Source organism: Calidris pugnax, unplaced genomic scaffold, assembly GCF_001431845.1.
Source record: "Calidris pugnax isolate Ruff unplaced genomic scaffold, ASM143184v1 scaffold448, whole genome shotgun sequence".
NCBI lineage: Eukaryota > Metazoa > Chordata > Aves > Charadriiformes > Scolopacidae > Calidris > Calidris pugnax.
In genome coordinates this window covers 683,075-704,695 of record NW_015091198.1, presented here as the reverse complement: position 1 = coordinate 704,695, position 21,621 = coordinate 683,075, and the positions used below count along the sequence as shown (strand labels likewise).

Below are 21,621 nucleotides of genomic sequence, written 5' to 3'. Positions count from 1 at the left end.
AGCTGATCTCCATTCTAGTGGGGCACATCTCATCCCAAAGAGAGGAAAGAAGATCAAAGGAAAAGATAAAGTAATTTTCCACTTTAAACACAATCTTAACATGATAGAAAGGAATAGTAAGAACAGCTGAAAGACACTCAGGGTCTGGGAGAGAACATCTTGGCTGAAGGTATTGCTGTGTTTTCCATATTTGTCTGCTTTATTTTTAAACACCCAGAGCCTTTGCTTGATCAACACTTCCTTGTAAAAGAAGGAAGCAGAGGAGGAGTGAGTGGCTTCGGGAAGAGAAGCAAATGAGGTTGGAAATTGATGATCTTCCTAGCCATGAAAGTAAAAATTCCTACTTGAAACTGAATCCTCCTGGAACGCTACACAGGCATGGGGGAAAAGGGGAGGGAAGGAAAGAAAGAAGATTTATTACTTAAGCAGAACTGAAATTCTGATGAGAAAAAGGACTGTTCAATCCATGCCTGAATGTCAAGAGCAGATCTGAAACTGGGTTTGTCATATTTTGCTCTCCTTTCCATGCGTTAAAAAAAAAAAAAAAATACAGGGAAGGCGGTTGGTGTTTTTAAAGACAAGGAAAAAAGCCACTGAAGTCCCTTTATCTTATGAAGCCCTGAACTCTTATATTCCATTTATAGCTCAAGCTGGAATGACATCCCCCTTGATTAGCAAGCTGTCCAATCCAGCTGCATGTGTCAGGACTGTACAAGGCACTAAGTGAAATATATATATGCCCTTATAGAGTTTAGCACATTGGGTCCACCTCCAGGGCACAGGCTGTAGCTCATTCTGACCACTGCTCCTCTCACGGGAATCACTTTTAAGATTTGGTTTTGGGTTGGCTTCTGGTTTGTTTGGTTTTTTTAAGTTTTTTGGAGGGGGCACCTTTACTTTCAAGTTTAAGCAACACAAAATGGCACCAAAGAAGGACGTAAAGAAACCAGCAGCCGCAGCACCAGCACCAGCACCCGCGCCAGCCCCAGCACCCGCACCAGCTAAACCCAAAGAACCCGCAATCGACCTCAAGAGCATCAAGGTAAATGGATGCACGTGTGGCTGATCGTGGACCCAAGGCACTGCCAAAGGGGAAAAATTAGCAGAGTCCCCACTGAGACCTGCAGTGAAACGTTGCGTGTGTTTGGTTCCGGTTTGGGGACTGCAGTGAAATGAATGAGTAGCCTCAGTCGATGGATTTCTTTACCTGCCTGAGCTGTGATTGTTTTCGTAGCTGGAGGGGTGTAAGGCATGGTGCATGATTTAACACGAGACTGAAGCCTGGTGATTTTAAAAGTATTTTGGAGTGTGGCCCTTAGAACTTTTTACCAAATCAGTATCAGTCTGACTTGTTTGGTAAAACTAAACTTAAAAAGAAAAAAACCCCAACCGCTCCCCCGAAAAAGCCCATGAGCCCATGAGGAAAGGGTTACTGAAGCTTGAAATGCAATGTTTTCCCACAGTGCTGCATTAAAACCAAACCTTATTTTGCAGGTCCCCCTCAAATTCCTTTCCAAATTTTTGCAAGCACTTGATGACTCTTTGGTCATGTGTTTTGAGATCAGCATGGCTTATCTTCAAAAACAGAAACAAAAAAAAACCAGTTTAAAAAGAGGGATTTGGCAGTTTCATCTATTTTCTTTCTATTTGCTTTGTACAACAAACATTGATAGAGATCATGAGCTGGAAAGCCATGGATGGAAGCATTTCAAGTGATTTTCTCTCACCTCTACATATTTGCTCAGAATTTGCAATTTGCTGCAAATTAATAGCAACAAGGAGGGAAAGTCTTTCATGGCTTATCTTCAAAAACAGAAACAAAAAAATCCTGCAGTTTAAAAAGAGGGATTTGGCAGTTTCATCTATTTTCTTTCCATTTGCTTTGTACAACAAACATTGATAGAGATCATGAGCTGGAAAGCCATGGATGGAAGCATTTCAAGTGATTTTCTCTCACCTCTACATATTTGCTCAGAATTTGCAATTTGCTGCAAATTAATAGCAAGAAGGAGGAAAAGTCTTTTGGAGGTTTTTCTCTGACTGTGCTTCCATTTGATCTCATCCTGTCTCTCAACATTGCATGCCAACCAACATCACTGATTGTTGCCTTGACCCTTTGAAGAAAACTCCTTCTTGGTGGGAAATTCTTTGCTTAGGAAAGAGGAGAGGGAGGTTAAGCAGTTAAAGAGATGAAGAGACAGACCAGTTTCTCTGGGTAGGACTATAAATAGTTATTCTCCACCTACCTGGCACGCTCATTGGTCCCAGGACCAATTTGCTAAATTCTACATATGGAATCATGCCTATTATGGAGAAGAGAAGAAGTACAAAGACTCCTAATAGGAACTACTCATTTTCATCTCATGATGAATTCTGTTTCAGGTATCTTAATATATATAGTTCCAAGATCATGACCCATTTAGTAAAAATTCTTGAAGTTTACTTTAATTTTCACAATCAGTAGTCAGTATTTTTCTGAGAGAGTATGTAGCTTCTCATAAGACTGAAGCTGAACCCACTGGCAAAGCAAAACAAGAGCAAAAAAAAAAAGACTTTTTTTAAATACTTGGAGTGATCATAGTGAAGGCTACACAAAAAGCCCTCTGTTTTTGAGAGTACTGTCTGAAAATTAGATTATACCTCACATTTCACTCATCTCCAGAGATGAAGGGAACACAAGCTAGATCTCCTACTAAATAATTTAATATGATTTGATAGCTTTCTATGTCCAGTTCATTAGAAGAAAATAGAATTTTCAACTCCAGCGATCCTAGGTAATCTATCTTTACGTAGACAGACTTAATAGTATATTACCAGCTAAAAAATGGTAGGCTGCAGTCTGAGGCATCTCTGCAGTTCACTCCTTAACCCAGACAGCTCTCTATAATGGCAGGAAATATATACCGGTAGCACAGAGAAAACGCTCCAGGTTTTGTCATATTCAGACTGATAGAAGAAGATAGTCTCCCTAACCTATCTTTCTTGTGAAAGATAATATCAAATAAATATTTTCCTCTTTGAAGTAGGGGGGAAAAACTGGGCTGGTAAGACATAACTATTCTTTTAACACTAATGGCAGCACATAAGCTGATTTGCAAGTAAGTGAAGATATGAGCAGCCTGATGGAGGTTACAGGACTACCCTGCAATGTGGTGGGTGGCGCAGCCCCCTGCCCTGCATGCTTATCACTAGCATGTATCTGTCTACGGGTATCTTCTCTACTCTTCATCATGCCCTTACCAGGCAAGGAGCAGGGTGCCTCAGAAGTGCTAAAAGGTGGAGGGAGCCCTGCAGTGGGGGAGTCTACCCAACCACACAGCCACGGCCACAAGGTAATAGAGAAACCCATGCTGCTCGCGAGGGTGACACACATCCTCTCTCACCTGAGACTCCACATCGGTCAAGGGCTGCCCAGGCAGATTGTGACACCTTTGGGCTCTTTGAGAAGGCACCAGGAACACCCATGGTGCCTTTCACCCTGCCTTGGAGCAGCAGCAGGGACTGGACAACCTCCCAAGGTCTCAACCAGCCACCTTGGATTATCTGTTTTCACCCTTTGAGAGCTCAGGCAGTGAAGGGAAACAACGTCTTCTCATAAGTGATTTGCCTGGGAGATGTGGCAGAGTCGTGAATCAAAATGTTCTGAGTCTTAGCCCAGTCCCTTAATAAGCATTAATTAATCCTGAATCCTTATATTCAGCCACCAAAGCCTCAGCATGGGAAAAGGCACAGCACCATTTCCAGCAAAACTTAGGAGCCAGGGAGGACATAAAACTAAGCTTTTGACCGGGACTCAGTGAGTGATCCCATCCTGGGGCTCTTTGCCCTGATTTACCAGGCGTGGAGTCAAAGCCTCCAGCACTTTGAACAAGGGCATCAAGTAGGGTCCCCTTCACTCCTCTGGGGAATTAGTGGCCAGGACAGAGCTTGCTAGTAATGAGATGTGATGGGGAATGCCAGGCTGCCACACCAGGATGGTTTGGGGAGCCACACAGCAGGCAAACACATGGGAAGGCTTTTAAAAGAGACATATCCAAGCCCCTTCTAACTGTTACAGCTAGAGCGGGTAAGGGTAGAGCTGCCTAATAAGGGTTTACAGCAGCCAAATAAGCCACATTTGGCCGTGCATTTCATTTTAAATTGGCATCAGAGGTCATAATATTCTCCCAAACAAACAAGAAGGTGGTTTACAAACATGGGTAGTGATTCTTTTGGTGGTACCCCTCAGATGCCCTGTTTGGGAATCTGACTTTCTGAACCTTTTGGAGTACACACTTTGAAAGCTGGGCTTTTTTTTTAAATTCCCCCTTTAAGAGGGCTCAAGCTGAATTATTGCAAAAGCAGGCACCCCAAAATTGCCTGTCACCATCAGAAGTTGTGACAGGCCTTTCACGCTCTTCTGTTCTCTTTTTCCCCACTTTAACCCAGTCAAAGCCAACATTTGGCGTTTCGCTCGTACTAACAGCAGCTGTTATGGGATTTTCTATTTTTGAGCACCATCTATTGACTATAAAACTGAGTAACAGGAATACCCAACTGCCAAAGACTCAAACCTCTAAAGTCAGCCCCTTCTCAGCAAATCTCAGGTTACAGTACAACAACCACACGAAGAAAGTCAAGGCAGGGAGAAAGAATTTGTTTTTAAATGGAAATGTAAAAACCCTTTTCCCCCTACTCAGGAAACAACAGAAAACTCAATCTGCTTTGCACAAGCCTTTCCAGACCAAATGTATATATTTTCCTTATTGCTAGCATGGCCTGGATTTGAATAATAGGTAGAAAAGGTTAAAGATTAAATTATAATTGAAAAGAGAAGAACAGGGTGATGGATGCATCTGAGAATTACCACCAGGAACCAATCATGATTACAAGCAAAATGACCATATGGGTTGTTTTCTTAGGAGACCCCCAAGAATTCTGTAGTTAAAACTGGCCTAGGACACTCCCAAAAAGATAGGTTATCTGTTTTGTCAACTTCCTTCTCCCACACAAGCCTGAAGTGAGAAGAAATGTTGAGTTGACCAATAGCACTACCATGGATCTATGTCTGCAATAACTGGGATGAGGCATTAATGATGAGAATGTCTCATGTCATGCTTGGTTTTGCAACTGAGGCAGTGGGAAATAGATAAGCTTCATATTGCTCAAATAGGTTTAACTCTGTCCCTATCACCAACAGGAAAAGTGTGGGGTGCTTTTTTACTGGAAATCCAAGAGCCCTTCCCAGTACACCCAACCAGTCCCTTAGCATTAACTGGGATGTTTAGGCATCTGGGTGCTGGAGATCCTGAGTGCAGTATTTCATAGGCTTCTGCTCTGCAGATGGTGATCTGAACATATAGCACCCTGATCTGGTGTCACACCAGGCCCTTTACTTCAAGGGTACACCTGAATATCCTCTCTCAAGCAGAGACAGAGATTGTATTCTTGCAAGTACCCATGGTCTAAGTAATGTTCATTTGGTGTACAAGGTCTCCCATGGTGGTGTTTTCAAGACTGAAATGCCAGGACACCAATTAGGCTGTGCCTGACTGCAGATAAGCTATCTACATCTTTAGGGGAAAAATAATTAAAAGCTATCAACTAGTAAAGACTTGCTAAGGCTTTGTGTAACCGTGTGATGCATGATGAAGCTTGCTGCATGGAAGCAAACCTGTGTGATCATTTGTTTTTAAATACAGAGCTCTTAAGGCAGTAAAAAGTGTTTCTCCAAGTATCCTTAATTCTTATTACGTTCACTACTCAAGTAGGTCATCTCTGAACAGACACTGTGTTGGATATAACCAGAGAGAGATAAACTCACTAAAATGCACTGACAGAAAGCTTCTGGGCTGGAGGGCAAGCAGGACTGCAAATGTCAGCTGAAGCGCTCGGAGAGCTGTTACGCTGCAGACAAACCCCATGTGAAGCTGCCCAGTGAGAACAGGAATGTTAACAGTAGCTTCACTCATAGTGCTAAGGCCTTTCTTAGGAACTGGCAGGTTTTTGCCTGAAATTTTTGGCACAGGCCTGCAAGTAATACCTGACCCAACTCCAGCGATGACTCCTGAAAGATTCCCTGGGACTGATTGCCATTGGGCAAGGTCACCAGTCCCAAGTGCCCTTTCAGGTACGAAGGGGACAAGTGCAAATATGACTTCACCTTAAGAGATGTAAAGGTGTCTACCTGATGCCATCCAGACCAGCTTCCTGCTACCTCTTTGACCATGATGATATGGCACCATTCAGCATCCACCCCAGAGCAGAGTAGCCCCAGCCAAATCCCTTGCCCCTCTGAACCCCATCATTGATGCCAGACACACGTTGGTGGCAGCTGCTAAGTTACTGCACAGGCAAGGCATGGCATAAAGACATCCCAGGACAGGTAACTTGGGCATCAGACTCAGCTACACACCAACACATCCCTTTGGGACACCGTTGAAAACCAGAAGGAGAAGCAAACAGAAAGATCACCACAGCTTTGGCTTCTTTTACAAAATTTTCAGAAGAACTTTGCCTCCTTTTCTTCCTAAAGTGCTGCTAAGCAAGGAGTCCCTCAAAAGTAGGGACTGTCCATATATATTAGTAGATGCTTTTTATGTCTGCTTATCTGAAAAATTATTTGGAAAACTAGTATTTTTTACAAGATCCAATCTTCATAATTCACAGCTTTGGCAGCATTTTAAAAAGTTATCTGTAGCCTTTGTGGGGTCTGGGGAGAAACAAACTTTGTTAGAAACAGTGGAATTTAAAGCAAATTACAGAGAGAGTAACATTTTAAGAGCTCACAGAGTAATTTCAAGCATTAACAGCAGTTGTGTGGCAGAGCCTTTTCCCCCAATCAATTAATAAAATCAAAACAACCCCACAATATCTCTAAAAGACTTTTTAAACCCCCTTAAAGTGCAGAGAGATTGTAACAGATAGATAGTAACAAGATATTTGAGTTTCTCTTACATAAGTCAAGAAGAAGGTGACTAATTTAGCCAATGACCAGTAAAGAAAGAAGTTGTCTGTAAGGAGATATGAAACAACCAAGCTGGAAATTTGCCCCCACTTCACTGCGGCTTTATTACATCTTATACCCTCTGCCAAAAGCACTGTCAACTGGCTGGCTTACTGCATAGCACTTAAATGTCAAGTAGCAATATTTTAAATAATGTTAATACTCTAACATTGCCGCTGGGAGGCATGTTAAAACAAGAAATCCCTGCGAGAACAGCGCTCCAAGCCCTCACATTTCCTCGCACATCCTCTCGATTATACACATTCATGCAAAACTAAATGCAATTAGAAAAGGGACACTTTTATAAATGAGCCCAACTGAATGCACTTCCCCCCTTAAAGCTAATGAAATATGTTCAAAATGGTATGATCAACAGCACACATTTCACTCTCACACATTCCAGAAGGGCACATTAATTAATTGGCAAGGCTCATCCACAAAGTTGCACAACTGTAAAGCAACTGCAAAGTTACAAGCTTTAAAGTAAACAAACTGGGAAGCTATCCAGAATGCTCAGAAAAAGATCAAATTCATCTGCAGTTAAGTCCATTAAACTCAAAGAGATTAAGTATTCTTCCAAACCTCATGTTATCTCACACACATAATTTTCTCTCCTTTATTAATGGTGGGCAGTTTTATTCTTCCTTCATTCGTATTTCCAGGCAGCTCTGTTCTCAAAACAGAGCTCTCTTTCTCAAGAGCTCATATGCTCCTAATGTTTCTCCACCTCATAAAAGACATGAGGCTAAATCCATCAGGCTGTTGATTCTTACTTAAATGAGAAGTAGCCTCTCTAAGATCTGTGGCATCGATCGCACAAGCTATTGAACCGGGGTGAGGGACAGGAGAATGACAGCCCACTTCTCAGAGGGATTTGAGAGCTGTGTAATCTTGCACTCAGTGATGTCTACTAGAAAATATGTGCAGCTGTATTAATCAAGGAGCCGGCATTAATGGTGAGTAGGTATCATATGAACTGCTGTAGGCACAATCCTAGTTTATCTCTACCCAAAAATAAAAAAGAAATCCCTCTAGTCCTGAATAGAAGGCTAAATATACAATGAGTATCCTAGGAGACTCTCCAATTTTTTCCTCTCTGATTTTCCAAGACATCTATATTCTCTGTTTCTTCTACACCTTTAAATATTGGGTGACTCCTAAGATAACTCGCTTCTCTGTAATTCACCCAAGGGGTTACAAGCAGATGGAGCAGCTGAATGCTTTAATTCCCAGCAACATCTCTTCCCAGGGCTTTTCATCCTGTCCAGACATTTATACATTACATAAACATTTACATTTATACATGTACATATACATTTACACACAAAGCGACTGTCACTCAGCACAGCTGTACTCAGTCCCAGTACCCACCAGTCCGAATAGGTGATCACAGCACCACACTGCAGAAGTCAGGGCTCTAAGGCCCATGAACCAGTGCTTTGTTGGGAAACTGGAACTCTGGTAATAATTTGGAAATAAAGATTGGTGTGGATTGGGTCTTCTGCTCAGCTGGTGATAAAGAGTTGCATACAACTCTATTCACCCCACTGTATGTAACTGGGACCTAGTCAAAATGCCTCTATATAGTGATAAGATGACTAGAAGGTGGTCACAAACTATACAGGGAAAAGCCTTCTTAAAACCAGACCTCCCCAAAAAAACACCCAAACAAAAACCTCAAAACACACCACCTTTTTCTTTGGCACAGATAACCTTCTGGACAACAGCTTTGTCCATAAATAAGGGCTAAGTCAACTTAGAGAAATCCAGGTCCATCTGACCTTTCCATGTGTTGCAATTCCTTCAGCCTTTTATGTTTCTACTGGGGAGGGCATTCATTTTTTAAACCAAGCTCCCTGAAATTTCAACATATTCCCTAAAGCCCTGAGACTCATCATATCCTCTGACAATGCAGAGAAAACTGCCAGGATCAGAACAAAGATCAGATCACCGCAAATTACTTCCTTCTACCTGTTGAAGTCTATGAAAGCTCCTTACAGAACCAAAAATCTTACATTTAATTTCTTTCAAGGAGTGCTTGAAATATTTTTTATACTGAGGCCATTTGTAGGTGCCCTTACTCAAAACAAGTAGCACTTTAAGCCCCCAACAGACCCCATTGGCTTAAAGCAGGATGATTCTTAATTCAGGTAAATGCAACAAGCCCATGCTAGAATATTTCCCCTCAACAAAACTTTGTCTAGTGAGCTTTTATTCAAGAATTAGTAATAAAATGAAGGGCCGATGGGGTGCACTACTATTTCCTCATCTAAATTCTGAGACAAAGACTCACATGGCCGAAACATCCATAAGCTTATATGTAGACCCCTCTTGATTTATACATAATTGATAGCCCAATCCAGGTACCAGTTTTCTACGTCCAAGACAAATGTACTCCAATTATTTTCTGCTTGGCACCTAAAGTCTTTTGGGATAAGTTTTGTTGTAGCCAACCATAAAGCTTATCTGGAAGTATGACAAAATGTTCAGGAAACTTAATCTAAGTTTAAAAAAATAATAATAAATAATTAAATCCTGTTTTCAGGGGAACATTTCCCAGTTGCCAGCACTGGAGAGTAACGGGCTGAGGGCAGAAGGAAAATTCCACAAAAGGCAACACACTGCGTTGACCCAGGCAACATTTCAGCTCTGCCAAAGTCTTTAGAAAGCTCCTCTATTAATGCATTAGGACTGATGGCCAAGATCTATATTCGTTTTCTCACTGCTCGAGTTCCAGCCCCAGCCAGTATTAATCAGGAAGTCTTCCCTGTGCTAAACTTACATTAGCTAACTCAGACAGAAGCATCAACCCTCTTTTCAACGTAACCTCACCTGATTAGAGCTACACTTTGTCCTGAGTACATCCCTGCTCCCGCAGGCCAATAGATTACAAATAGCAGAAAAACTAAAAGTGAAGGAATGGTAGTGGAGCATTTTTCGTACTCAGTATATTTTCCAGTTATTTATATAAACAATCTGTTTGGACAGAATGTTTTCCAGCTAAAACGGCAAGCTGAGGAAATTCTTTGTAGTTGTATCTTTAGCTTTTAAAATAGGAGGTAGCAGGTTAATGTCTCAAATCCAACCAAATACTTTGACCTATTTTTATTGCTTTTTAAAAAAAAAAACACCCAAAAGAAAAAAACACACAACAAAAAAAGACCCCAAAACCCCCAACAGTAAAGTCTGCTTGGATTTAATTCTTTCTTTCAGAGCCTTCAATATACTGAAAAGAGACATTCACAAAGGTTATGCTTATCTTCAGGGTAACTAAGTGAGCTACAAGGGAAAATTTCCCTCACTAATCACATTTTGTCATTAGAAAAGCAGGAGCAGTGCATGCTCAACAAAGTAGTAGAAATTAGGGAGGGAATTTGAGTCTGCAACAGGGAGTCTGTTGTTGTCACACAACCATTCCCACCCTGGCTCCTACATTCTTGACCCAGTTGAGGTGACAGGGAAAAGAAGAAATTTGGAGCAAAGTTTTCTAATTCTTTTACAATGTCTCACAGCATCAATTTGAAGGGTGCTACATGGAAGGACTAGATCTTTGCTACTGAAGAAGCTGCCACCCCTACTTCCTACCTAGAAACTCCCCACTGGTAGTCCCACCATGACCCCCCAACTCTGCAACCCAAAACCCAAGTCCCATTTCCCCACCATGACCAGTCATCCTTCCAGTTCTCTAAGCCTTTGGGGGTCTCAGCTTCTATCACAGCTTCTCCCTTGCCTCCACATCACAAAAACCTCAGCAGCACCTTCTCTCACCACACCTGTGAGGTCTGAAGGTAGGTAGGGGCCCTACCTAACTCTAGCTCCAGAGGAAGGGTGTCCTGGAGAGCACAGGCTACTGTGAATACAAATTTCCCACTGCCCTGCTGGATACATCTCCACATCAGCTGCTAACCTAGCAACACAGCTGGATCCAGAACGCACGGATAATTTTTCCCTAAAAAGTGTTCAAAATTTGGGAAGCGTGACCTGTGCAGAGGAAAAGCTTCACATCTGGACACCACCTCCATCAACAGGTTAATCTTCTGCTCATTGCCAACAACTGGATCACACTGCACAGGCAAGCAGCAGCACCACTCATCTAATGTCGGGTGCTATATTATCCGTACAAGGGGTTGAGCAAAGCCCAGCAAAGGTATGAAGACCATCCAGCTGCATCTAACATGCAGCCTTCAAGCCACGTGTAAAACCAGCCAGCTGGGCAAGCGCGTGGCACCTCTCGCCCTCAGCCCTCCTTGTTCGCTGACTTTATAGCTTCTTGGAGAAACAGAATCCTCCCCTATAAGGAAATCTTGGTAGGTCTGGACAAGGAATATCTGCTCTTGATGGTATGGACCCAGAAAGTGCTGACATGAATCAAACTTACTGCTTGCCACTCCCTGCCCCTCTCCAGCCTCCTAAAAATAGTCATCGTAAGATGTCGATCAAGACATGGAGCCTCCTGTCACTTTGCCCTAAGAAAGCTAAAGAACTCGCCAAGGGGAGGGACCACTCCTTCTGACACCTAATCCAGGCAATGCCGTCAGCACTGCTGGATAAATAAGGGGAAGAAAGGCCAGGAAAGCAGGACCACTCTCAAGACCTCTCAGCTAATCCCTCCTGCCCGTCTGCTGCTCTACTTTTCCAACTCTCAACCATGGTGGGTCCACTGGAAAGCTAATGGTTAGCAGCCAGCCAGTGTATTTTACATAAGTAAATTGGGCTTCTCGCTCAAGTTAGTTCTAGGGGAGGGAAGGACAATCCAGAAGACAGTTTATGTTTGCTTGGCTTTCCTCCTTAAACCTACGCAAGGTTTTCAAGCTAGCCTCAAATTCTGCACCAGGCAAAGGTAGACATGTAGCTCCTCTAGCTTCAGACAGAAGGGTTACAATTTGCTAGCGCTGCCTGCCGAGCGTTTTTTAAAAAACTCGTATGCAACCTGCTAAAGTGGCAAAGGAGAATAGTAATGTTTTTATATAAGAAAATATAATAGTTTGGTACTTTATGAAACAACGTGTTGTCAAAAACTAATTTGAAACACAAACTTTTAAGGGATTGCCTTAATTTCTATGTTAATGTAAAAAAAGCTGCTTGTTGAACAATATTACTTCAAATGGTCTTAATAAAACGGGTCTATACTAAAACAGTAAATGATGTGACAGTACAGTAACAACTTCTTTGTTAGTTAAGAGACTTCAGGTATTTGTTGCTTCTAGCCACAACTCTGGCTTTCCCTGGGATGCAGATTTTAACGGAATCTTTAAGAATAGATCTGGTGGTGCATTTTTACAAGGGAAATTGCTAGTTTAGGTTGCTATGGCCCAATTACTTTAGGCAAGACAGATGTGAGAGCGCTTAGCTACTTCATGCTATTTGCTTTCTCTCAGTGCATTTTCAGCAGTACTAGTTCTCTTTTCTCTCTCTTTTTCTTCCCAACTGCAGTCCTTCACTCCTGACCAAATTAATGGTAAGTGAAATAAAAGTTAAACTTTAACAGGGGGCAGGAGGGGGAACATAATGGCTACCGAATGCTAAATATTCACTAGTCTTAACAGCTCTTTTGCTATCTATCTGCATTACTTCTGCACATCTGACAGGCCACATTTTTGCTGTTTTGGAAGATGACTCATGGATTGAGCTGGATGCTTTAGAAAACAAACAGGTTCTCCCCAGCTCCCCCTTCCTAAGCTATTTTTTATGATTGATTTCCTTCCAACAGATCGAGTTCTCCCAGGAGCAACAGGATGGTAAGTTACAAGACAGCAGATGTGTTTTACATGTACATGGGTTCAGAGAGGAGCTACAGCCTCCGAAGTTTAACCTTTACGAAAAGATGAACTAGGACTTCAGCTGGTATAAATCACCACACTCTTGACTTTGGAGGAGCAGTGCTGACTTATGCTGAACAAGAATCTGACCATAGATTTACATGTAATTTATTTGGGTGCTTATGTGCTGCCCAAGCTGAGAAATGGTACAAAGAGGAAATATGCTGGTTTTACCAGCTAGGTAGAGCTCAACATGTTCCAGTTGTGCTCCTGCACTAGCCATTTGCAAGGATGCCAAAAACAGGTCTTGCATTCGAAAGTCATAGGAGAAATAGGCAGATGAAGGACCACAGAAGGGGGTAGTGGGCTGAAAATTTAACTTAGCTGCAGTGAGAAGGCAATTTTACATGAATGGAAGATGCAAGGGGCCTACATGTCACTTGTGCCGGGAGTTGTTGTGGAAGGGGAGGAACAAAGGCTCTTTTACTGTAAATATAATCATGGCACATGGAAAGAGTTAGCAAATAAGTAACTTGTGTAAAGTGTTGCTTATAAACACAATAGTGTGGATATGCTGCAACTCTCAAGCCTCTTGCTGCATTCTCTGCTTCACAAGCCACCAGCAAGTTCCAAATTTCTTTTCAATCTGCTAGAAAGCTGCAATGAAATATTCTGACATAAACAAAAATCCCCACTAAAGTTCTTGAAATCTAATTTGGGGTGTTTTAAATATCCTAAAAGATGCATTTGGGCTATATTAAATGACATAGGTTTAAAAAACTGTCCAAAATTCAGTAGCAAATATAGTAGACTTCTCACTGTGAACAAAGTATTTAGAATGGAAGATACAGGGATTTGCTAGAAGTCCAGAAGGAGAGAGAAATAGGTAGAAGCAGGTCTTAAGAGACAGCCCTAAACTTCCTAAACACCAGCCTGTTCTGGGTTACACCATCAAGGCAGTAAGGAGAGGCATAGCACAGTGAGACTGGAAACTTTTCTCTTCCAGCTGTCCAGATACTCCTGGTCACAAATAAAATCATTTGGACTCTTCCTCACTTTTTAATTCTAAAACTTTTACAAAAGGGTGGGGAGGGTTTATGGAAGAATGCCTTCAATTCAAAGCTGCTGGCATGTATAACAAAGCAAAGTATTTCTTACTGCTTCCCTACATATTTCAGATCATCCAGCTGCTGTAATGCCGTGATGACTGAACTAAGCAGCGGAGCAATTAAAAGCTATTTGAGAGAGGGAGAATTTCCCAGGAAGAGAGAGATCCCACCCTCAGTAACTATTTCCATGCACACTGGCTAATGCACCAGCAGTTGGTTAGTTCCCTCCTCAGAGAGGGATTCTAGTTGTGCTTATTCCAGCAGAGGTATAAACTAGGACTAACTACATATATATATATATATATATCAAAAACCCCCAAACACTAAAAAACCCACTAAAAAAACCCACAGCACAGATATATTGCAGTGAAATGCATACCTGAGAGACAACAATAAAATCAGGCCTTTTCTCTGAGCTGGGGAGCAGTGTTCAGAACTCAGTGAACATAAAACTTCATGGGATTTACAAAATGGAGAAACTCTCCTGATGGCTTCGCTAATATCAAACTGGCATTGTTTTATACCTCACTCTGGCTAAATGTCATTAATGCACCAGATGAAAGACTGGATCATATGATATAAATCACTGCAGCTGTATTGACCTCAGCTGCTCGAGCAGGAGCTGTTATCAAGTTGGTATATTGTAAAGGGAAGCTCTACACAGGTCCAGACGGCCTTGATTTCATACCCTGCAATAAAAGCTGTAAGGGGAGAGGGTTAGCAGTAAAGGGTTATAGGTCTCTCACATCAGACAGTAAGAGGATTAGTTTCAGATGTATTAGATTACAGTCTAGCAGGCCGACATCCTGTATCAGCAGTTTTACTGGGTGCCAGCAACTCCTCCACGAAGGTGAGATACGGATGGCTAAAGCAGAAACATAAACACCTCTGTGTCACATGTCCCCAGCACAAGATGAATGAAGACATGATTTGAAATGCGGTTTATTACTCCTAAATCTGCCCCGAGGCACAAAGAACATTCCACCTACACAAGCTGTGAAACACAAAGGCTGTCTGGCTGCTGGAAGTGCATCACGGCCAAGGGAAAGACATTTCACTTGGTTTACTTGGAGCTAAAACACAACATTGTCAGATGCTGCAGTGCAGAAAAGATCAACAGCATAGTCCAGATGCTCTTCACATAAGAGATTCGAAGTTGGTGTTTTAGCTGGACCCTTCACTTTCTCCCCCCTCCTCTTTTTTTAAAAACGTATTTCCTTATTCATTGCAACAAATACTCTGAAAAGCCTGAAAAATACAGCAAGAAGATTAACACGGAACTTTGGAACAGAAGACGGAGACTGAGAACACAATGAAGGCCAACGTCTGTGCTGATTTGTGTAGGAGAAATGTCTGTACTCCAGCCCTTGGTCAGCAGGAAGGGAGAAATAAGCGAATGTTGATCACTTGGCAGCACTGAAAGAAGCAAAGTCTCAAGTACTACCATCAAAAAGCCAGATATTCATGCATCTGTAAGAAGCAAGGACAGATTGCAAAGGGCAGAGAGAGAACAAACATGGATAGAAATGTCATTGTAAGGCAATTTTAAGGGAAAACAAAAGGAGAAGCATTTGAAATTCACCTTCAAGTTTCCTGTTAGTGTTGTGTAGTTGAGATGCTGGGATTGCAGGCAGGACCCACTGAAGCAGGCAGATGTTTTGGACTGCTAGGTACTTTGATAGAAGAGTCCCTCTGGCAAGATAAGGTGGACTGGATAATAACATTTTTAACTTCTGCTGCTGTCATGTAAAGAAACCTGTTCTTGAATGGCAATGTTTGTAGAAAGCTTATCTTTCCCCCTGCCTGAAATAACTACGGGGTCAATCACAAAGCTATTGATGGCTATTAGAGCCAGGAAAGCTATGAAAGATACCTATAAAAGTTTAAAAATAGTGAAACCAAAATGTCAGAGGGGAGGAGTTTTTCTTGGGATTGTGGGCCAAAGATTCTCCTGGCTAACTCCCCCAGAGTTGGTGGAACAGTGCCAGGAGACAACAGGCTCACCTCTCTGTCAATACAACTTGTCAATAGGGAGCTGCCTGGCTCAATGTAACCCTTGCTCTTCCCTTGCAGAATTCAAGGAGGCCTTCCTCCTCTTTGACAGGACTGGTGATGCCAAGATCACCCTGAGTCAGGTTGGCGACATCGTCCGGGCGCTGGGGCAGAACCCTACAAATGCCGAGATCAACAAGATCCTGGGCAACCCCAGCAAAGAGGGTAAGTACCCTCCAGTCTCTCATGGGCCCTTCTTGAGGCTGGGGAACAGTAATTAGGCAACATCAATAATCACAGCAGGAAGGAGAGGAGCTTTTGCTCTGATGGGGAGCAAAGGGAACCTGCAGCAACAATAAATAGGATTTCTCCAGTCCCTTTTGAAGAGAGTGATGGTGAATACAGTGCTCAGAGAAAAATGTTCTCCTTAGGATATGAAGAATTCTCTGTGGGGACCATTTTGGTGTCAGCTTGGTGTGGTGTAACACACATTCATTGCTGCTCACAGTCCATTTGTGCCCCTGCCCTTGCTGAGGAGCTCTAAGTCCTATTCTAAAAGCTGATACTCAGCTCTTCAGGTGCTTCCAGTGCAGCATCTTCTGTATAATCCAAGACATGTCCCGGGACTGGAAACCCACCTGTATGTTTGTGCCAACTGGAGTGGTCTTCTCAAAGCTCCTAAAAACCTAGGCATGCTGAGGCATATGTTGGCCATTTATTATAGTGCCCATTTTCCATTTCCTTTTCTCCCCTCTTAGGGATAAAAGAAATGGTAAATACTGCAGTCACCTTCTAGTATGGACCTAGCTGCAGGTGATCCCTGATGTCAGCCATGCAGAATCATATTAAGATGGGCTAAATTATATCCAAACCCTCAGGCCTGGTAAAGGCAGCTTTGAGGAACAATTCAGAAGACCTGAGTTAAGCATTAGCACCAGCAGGAAGCACTGAGCAGAGGACTAACACAGAGGTGAGACCATGACAGTACTTTAAGTGACTACAGCAATAACTGACAGTGATTTTCATATAGCTGGGTAGTAAAATAGTTTCTGTAACAACTGTATATTCAAAAATATCTCTCACGTTTCCATCTATTATATTTCATTGTTGCCCAGATGAAGGCTGCTCTTTGCAAAGATCCAGAAGAAAGAAAAAAAAAAAAAGAGCCTTTTAATTGGCAGTCTTCTCCAAAAAAACACTTGGGGAAGGCCTCACTGAGGACTGCAACTTCTGGCTCATGACAACAAAGGGGATAGATGCACTGAGCTTGTGAGTCCTTAAACCTGCACACTGAACATGTCAATAGTAAATTTGGACACCACCCCCACTGGACATTCCTTTTTTAAATTAGTTTATTCTTTTGCTAGTAGTCTCTGCTGCCACATCCAAGAGACTCTGAAGAGCTCAGTAGCATGTCAGCAACCTCAGGGGCTTATCTAAGTTGCAACATCCCCCTCATTACCTTTTCCCACTGTTGGGGCTCAAGATTTCTGTTTTACTGTATTCTGTAGTTCCCCTCTCCCAAAATCCTTTCAAAGATAACTCATACAGCAAGTTTTGTTTCTGAAAGAAAAATACAACATGCACATAAGCATATAAAATTATATGAAAAGAGGGCTAGAACAAGGACCTGAAAAGTCAGATGGATGTGAAAAGTCACTCCCATGATAAGAGAGAATCCAGATTCTGCAAAGGAACTGCCAAATTCCAAGGCAAAGACCAAAGGATAGAAAGAGGTGTGCAAATATGAAATGACGTGAGAGGCTCTCCCGTACTTCAGGGCAAATATCCCAAAAGAACACACGTAGAAGTGTCTAGCATGTAGCAACTGGTGCTCTCTTTCCAGAGATGAATGCCAAGAAAATCACTTTTGAAGAGTTCCTCCCCATGTTGCAAGCAGCTGCTAACAACAAGGAACAGGGTACCTATGAAGACTTCGTTGAAGGTCTGCGTGTCTTTGACAAGGAAGGCAATGGCACAGTCATGGGGGCTGAACTCCGTCACGTACTGGCTACTCTGGGTAAGGGATTATCATCTCTGTAAGGAACTTTAAAAATTGCTCCTGTTTGAAGGTGTGAGAGAGGGAAGAAAGATATTCTAACCTGTTTGGAGAGGTAGGAGGCTACAAAGCCAGACAAGACTCTGGGGTTCCTAACTAGGAATCCGCAAGGCAAGCAAACACAAAACTCAGTTGAAAGCTCAAAGGGAAAGGTTTGGTTTATTACTTCTAAATTCAGTCTAGTGTCTGTTATTTGAGGAATAGAGAGAAAAGGCTGTATGCCTCAGTCACGTAATGCACATGGACAAAGGTAGAGGATTTGCTGCATGTTTCTTTACTCTGTGGGAATAATAGAACCCCTGTGTTTATATGCACGTGCAGAACTTCTAAAGAAAGTTAAAATTAATAAAGCTCAGTTCATATATAGGTATTTTTGTTATTAACTCAGAAAATAAGAAAAGCCTTTGGAAATCTGTAGGGTTCAGCATCAGTTATGTGTCTGTGGAAGACTTAACCAAGCTCTCTCCACTCCTCAGGTGAGAAGATGACAGAAGAGGAAGTAGACGAACTCATGAAAGGTCAGGAAGACTCCAACGGCTGCATCAACTATGAGGGTAGGTGCAAGAGTTCAACACCCTCTCATCCTACATTTCTTTTCTCTCTCTCTCACACAGTATCATTACAGTTGGCTTTTAGATTCTCAGGCAAATCAGTTAGACAAAGCTACAGCTGAGTGAGGTTGAAAGTCTTATGCATGAAAACAACTGTTGCAATATGCTTAACCTGCAGTCACACCACTCCAAAGACTAGATTCAGCCACAAGCAGAGAAGGCTCCATCGGTCATTGCCAGATCTCTAGACTCTCTGACCTCCTGTAGAGCCGTTGCAGAGACTGGAACCAATCCTATATCTGATGCTTAGACAAAGTGCTGTATTCATCATATCACCCTTAAGCAGGAAGATAATTTGATTTGTGCAACATTAAACATTTAGACTCTCTATCATTTTGTTGGGTCAAATCTGATCAGGAACATATATTTTTAATGCCATCAGCTCATGAACAGCTGTTCTTTTTAAAGGTTATTTCCCAAAGTAACATTTGCTGCTCCTTCTCACTAGCGTATCTGTATTTTTCCACAGCATTTGTCAAGCACATCTTGTCTGTCTAAGTGGACCTCCCCAGACACCAAACGGTATGTTCTTCTCATTTGCACACATTTGCTATCTTTAAGGACCTATACACGCCCATGGCCAGCTACAGGTTCCAAACCAACATGACTCCATCTCCCCAACAATACAGATAGAAAAAAACGAGACTGTTGTCCAAGAGCAAAGAAAAGAGGAGTGCAGATTCCTGGCTTTTGTTCGTAACTCTATAATCAGTTGGAAACTGTGCTTAGTGAATTTTTCAAACATACCCAAACTGTGAAAAGAAATGCTCAGTTTATTCATAAGCATGGAAATGCTCAGGCTTAAATATCACCCTGGATCTCTATTGTCATACAAAATTAGAGTTTAAGCAATGCAAACAGACAGCCTGAGACATTTACCCTACAAGCATGTTGAGATTTTAGGGTTTTTCTCAAAAAAAAAAAAAAAAAAAAAAAAAAAAAAAAAAAAAAAAAACTGGGGGTATTGGTGAACAGTATAAGTTTTTGCAAGAAATGCGAGGGTATGTCCAAGACTTGCTTGAGTGTTTCAGTGAAAAGGGAAGGATGCAAAATTTTTAGGTTTTTTCAAAAAAAAAAAAAAAAAAAAAAGAAAGAAAGAAAGAAAAGCAACAGCTTCTGATAATTTGTAGATTTCTGTAAAGACAGAGTAGCCTGAATACTTGTGTGAACTACTGAGAACAGCTCTTCAAACAAAATAATCATCTGAAAAAGAATATTCTAACAGTCATGATCAATAAGCAAAAGCGGACTTCAAAAGTACCAAAACATTTAGCAGTTCTTCTACAAGCAGGGGAAAAACAACCAAAAATACCCACAACCTTGATATGCTGCTATTTTGTCCAAAGAAAAACTCAGAATCAGTCTTTAAAATGCAAACATAAATACCATGGGTCTGCGGGCTTATTTGTTATTTATTAGTTATTCTATCCCAGAAAAGACATATTGCCAACTCCTGTATAAAACAACAGACACCTCAAAATAGAAATCAAGGGCTCGGTTTGTCCTTTTGCAAGTGTTTCTTCAGAACATTGACTTCAATTCCAACCCTCCCATTCCTTCCCAGAACAAGTCAAATTCAGAAAGACCAGATGGCACTTGAGATTCTTGCTCAGTCTGTCACCATCAACATGGAAACGGCATAGAACTGGATGATGTGCCTCCAACCCCACTACTTTTTACCAGCACATCCATAGGTATCACCTCTGGGTTCCTACACTTTCATTTAAAAAAATCTGAACCTTCACCAAGGCAAGCTAGATGGAATAAACTGCTACCATCCAGGACCCATCCATCCCAGGCACCTCCTTCCATGTTGTTTGCATTGAAACAATGTCATCTCTTGGAAAAATAAAGCATCAATAAATCCCTGTAGTCATTTGGTGGCTATAAAGTCTTTTTTTCCTCTGAAGCTGTTCAAACCCACTCAGAGCAGCCCTCAGCACTTAATTTATTTTGTCTGTACATTGTATTTCAGAAAATAAAGTTTTATGAAAAAAAAAATAAAACCAGCCATCTCCGGAAGGTCGATCTACTTAATCTGAATGAAAAGTGTGTTCTTTGGGGACTGGGAGAAGGAACAATTACGGAACTACCACCTACATCAGCACTTAAACATTTTTGGGAGAAGGAGCCGGTGTCAGAGTGGCTCCCAAGGTGGCACCTGCCCTGGCACATCAGGCAAGACCCAAAACCAGCCAGGGTGGCCCTGCTGTGGGGGGGTCACGCAGAGCCACTCTTCCCAGCAAAATCTTCTCCATAATGCTTCAACAGGAGGTTCACAGCACTGCTGGGAAGGCATTCTAGCCGCTGCTTGTATTTATAGCTTTATGGACAACCAGAAAAAAAAACCAATGAGAAATATCAGCCACCCTAAAAAATTCAGTACCTGGGATCCAGCCCTGGGGCTGTCACTCCCTGGGCCGTGGCAACAGGAGTCTGGTCACCTCTTCTGCGACGACAGTGGGAATAGCCATCGCCCAGGAAAGTGTTGTTACCTGTGCCTCCCTACCCTTAAATGTAGCTCCTCTCTCTTTTCCTTAAGCGTTCATGAAACTGCCTTAATCCCCATCCGAGTCTCAGCTTGTTCTATTTAAGCCCGCCTTTGCCTTATTAAGTTACTATGCTCAGAATGACCATCATTCAAGTGCCAACAGGTGCAGCAGAGCACAGTGGGGGCAGCTGGCACCAGAATAAACTGCAGCCGTTAAAACAGCAGCTGCCTCTTATTTGAGGCTTCCCAAAAAAAAAAAACCAAAAAAAAAACCAAAAAAACCCTCCCATTTAAATCCTCGCCATCGCTGGCAGACAGGGCCAAATGAATCTGTGAATTATACCTGCCCAGAGACTGCAGTCACCACATGCACAATGTGAAAAGCCTTTAACAGAAGAAAGGAGGAGGGGAAAAAGAAGAAGAAGAAAAAAAAAAAAAGTAGTTGTTAATTAGCCTTATCCTAAAAAGGCAATAAAAAAATGTGTGAGATACCTTAAAGCAGGTTATTTATAAGGACTCAGCCTGGAGGCCGTTTCTTAAGGGACTGCTACACACCCTATTGTTCTTCAAAATACTGCCTCTACACACATGCTCCATGCGGTTCCTTTTCCCAAG

The 21,621-nt window shown here is 42.1% G+C and overlaps 1 protein-coding gene across 2 annotated transcripts; it reads left to right on the top strand.

The window, feature by feature from the left end:
* Positions 1 to 749: 749 nt before the first annotated feature.
* On the top strand, positions 750 to 20,392 carry MYL1 (myosin light chain 1). Of its 2 annotated transcripts, none has more exons than XM_014959611.1 (7): positions 750 to 1,042; positions 12,696 to 12,723; positions 15,927 to 16,070; positions 17,692 to 17,865; positions 18,381 to 18,458; positions 18,985 to 19,037; positions 20,080 to 20,392. In XM_014959611.1, the coding sequence occupies exons 1-6, from the start codon at positions 920 to 922 to the stop codon at positions 19,011 to 19,013; spliced, it is 576 nt and encodes a 191-aa protein (XP_014815097.1). In that variant the 5' UTR covers positions 750 to 919; the 3' UTR covers positions 19,014 to 19,037; positions 20,080 to 20,392. The 2 variants fall into 2 exon arrangements, with proteins under 2 accessions (XP_014815097.1, XP_014815098.1); XM_014959612.1 differs by lacking the exons at positions 750 to 1,042; positions 12,696 to 12,723 and adding exons at positions 11,553 to 11,636; positions 12,419 to 12,443.
* The last annotated feature ends 1,229 nt before the right edge of the window (positions 20,393 to 21,621 follow it).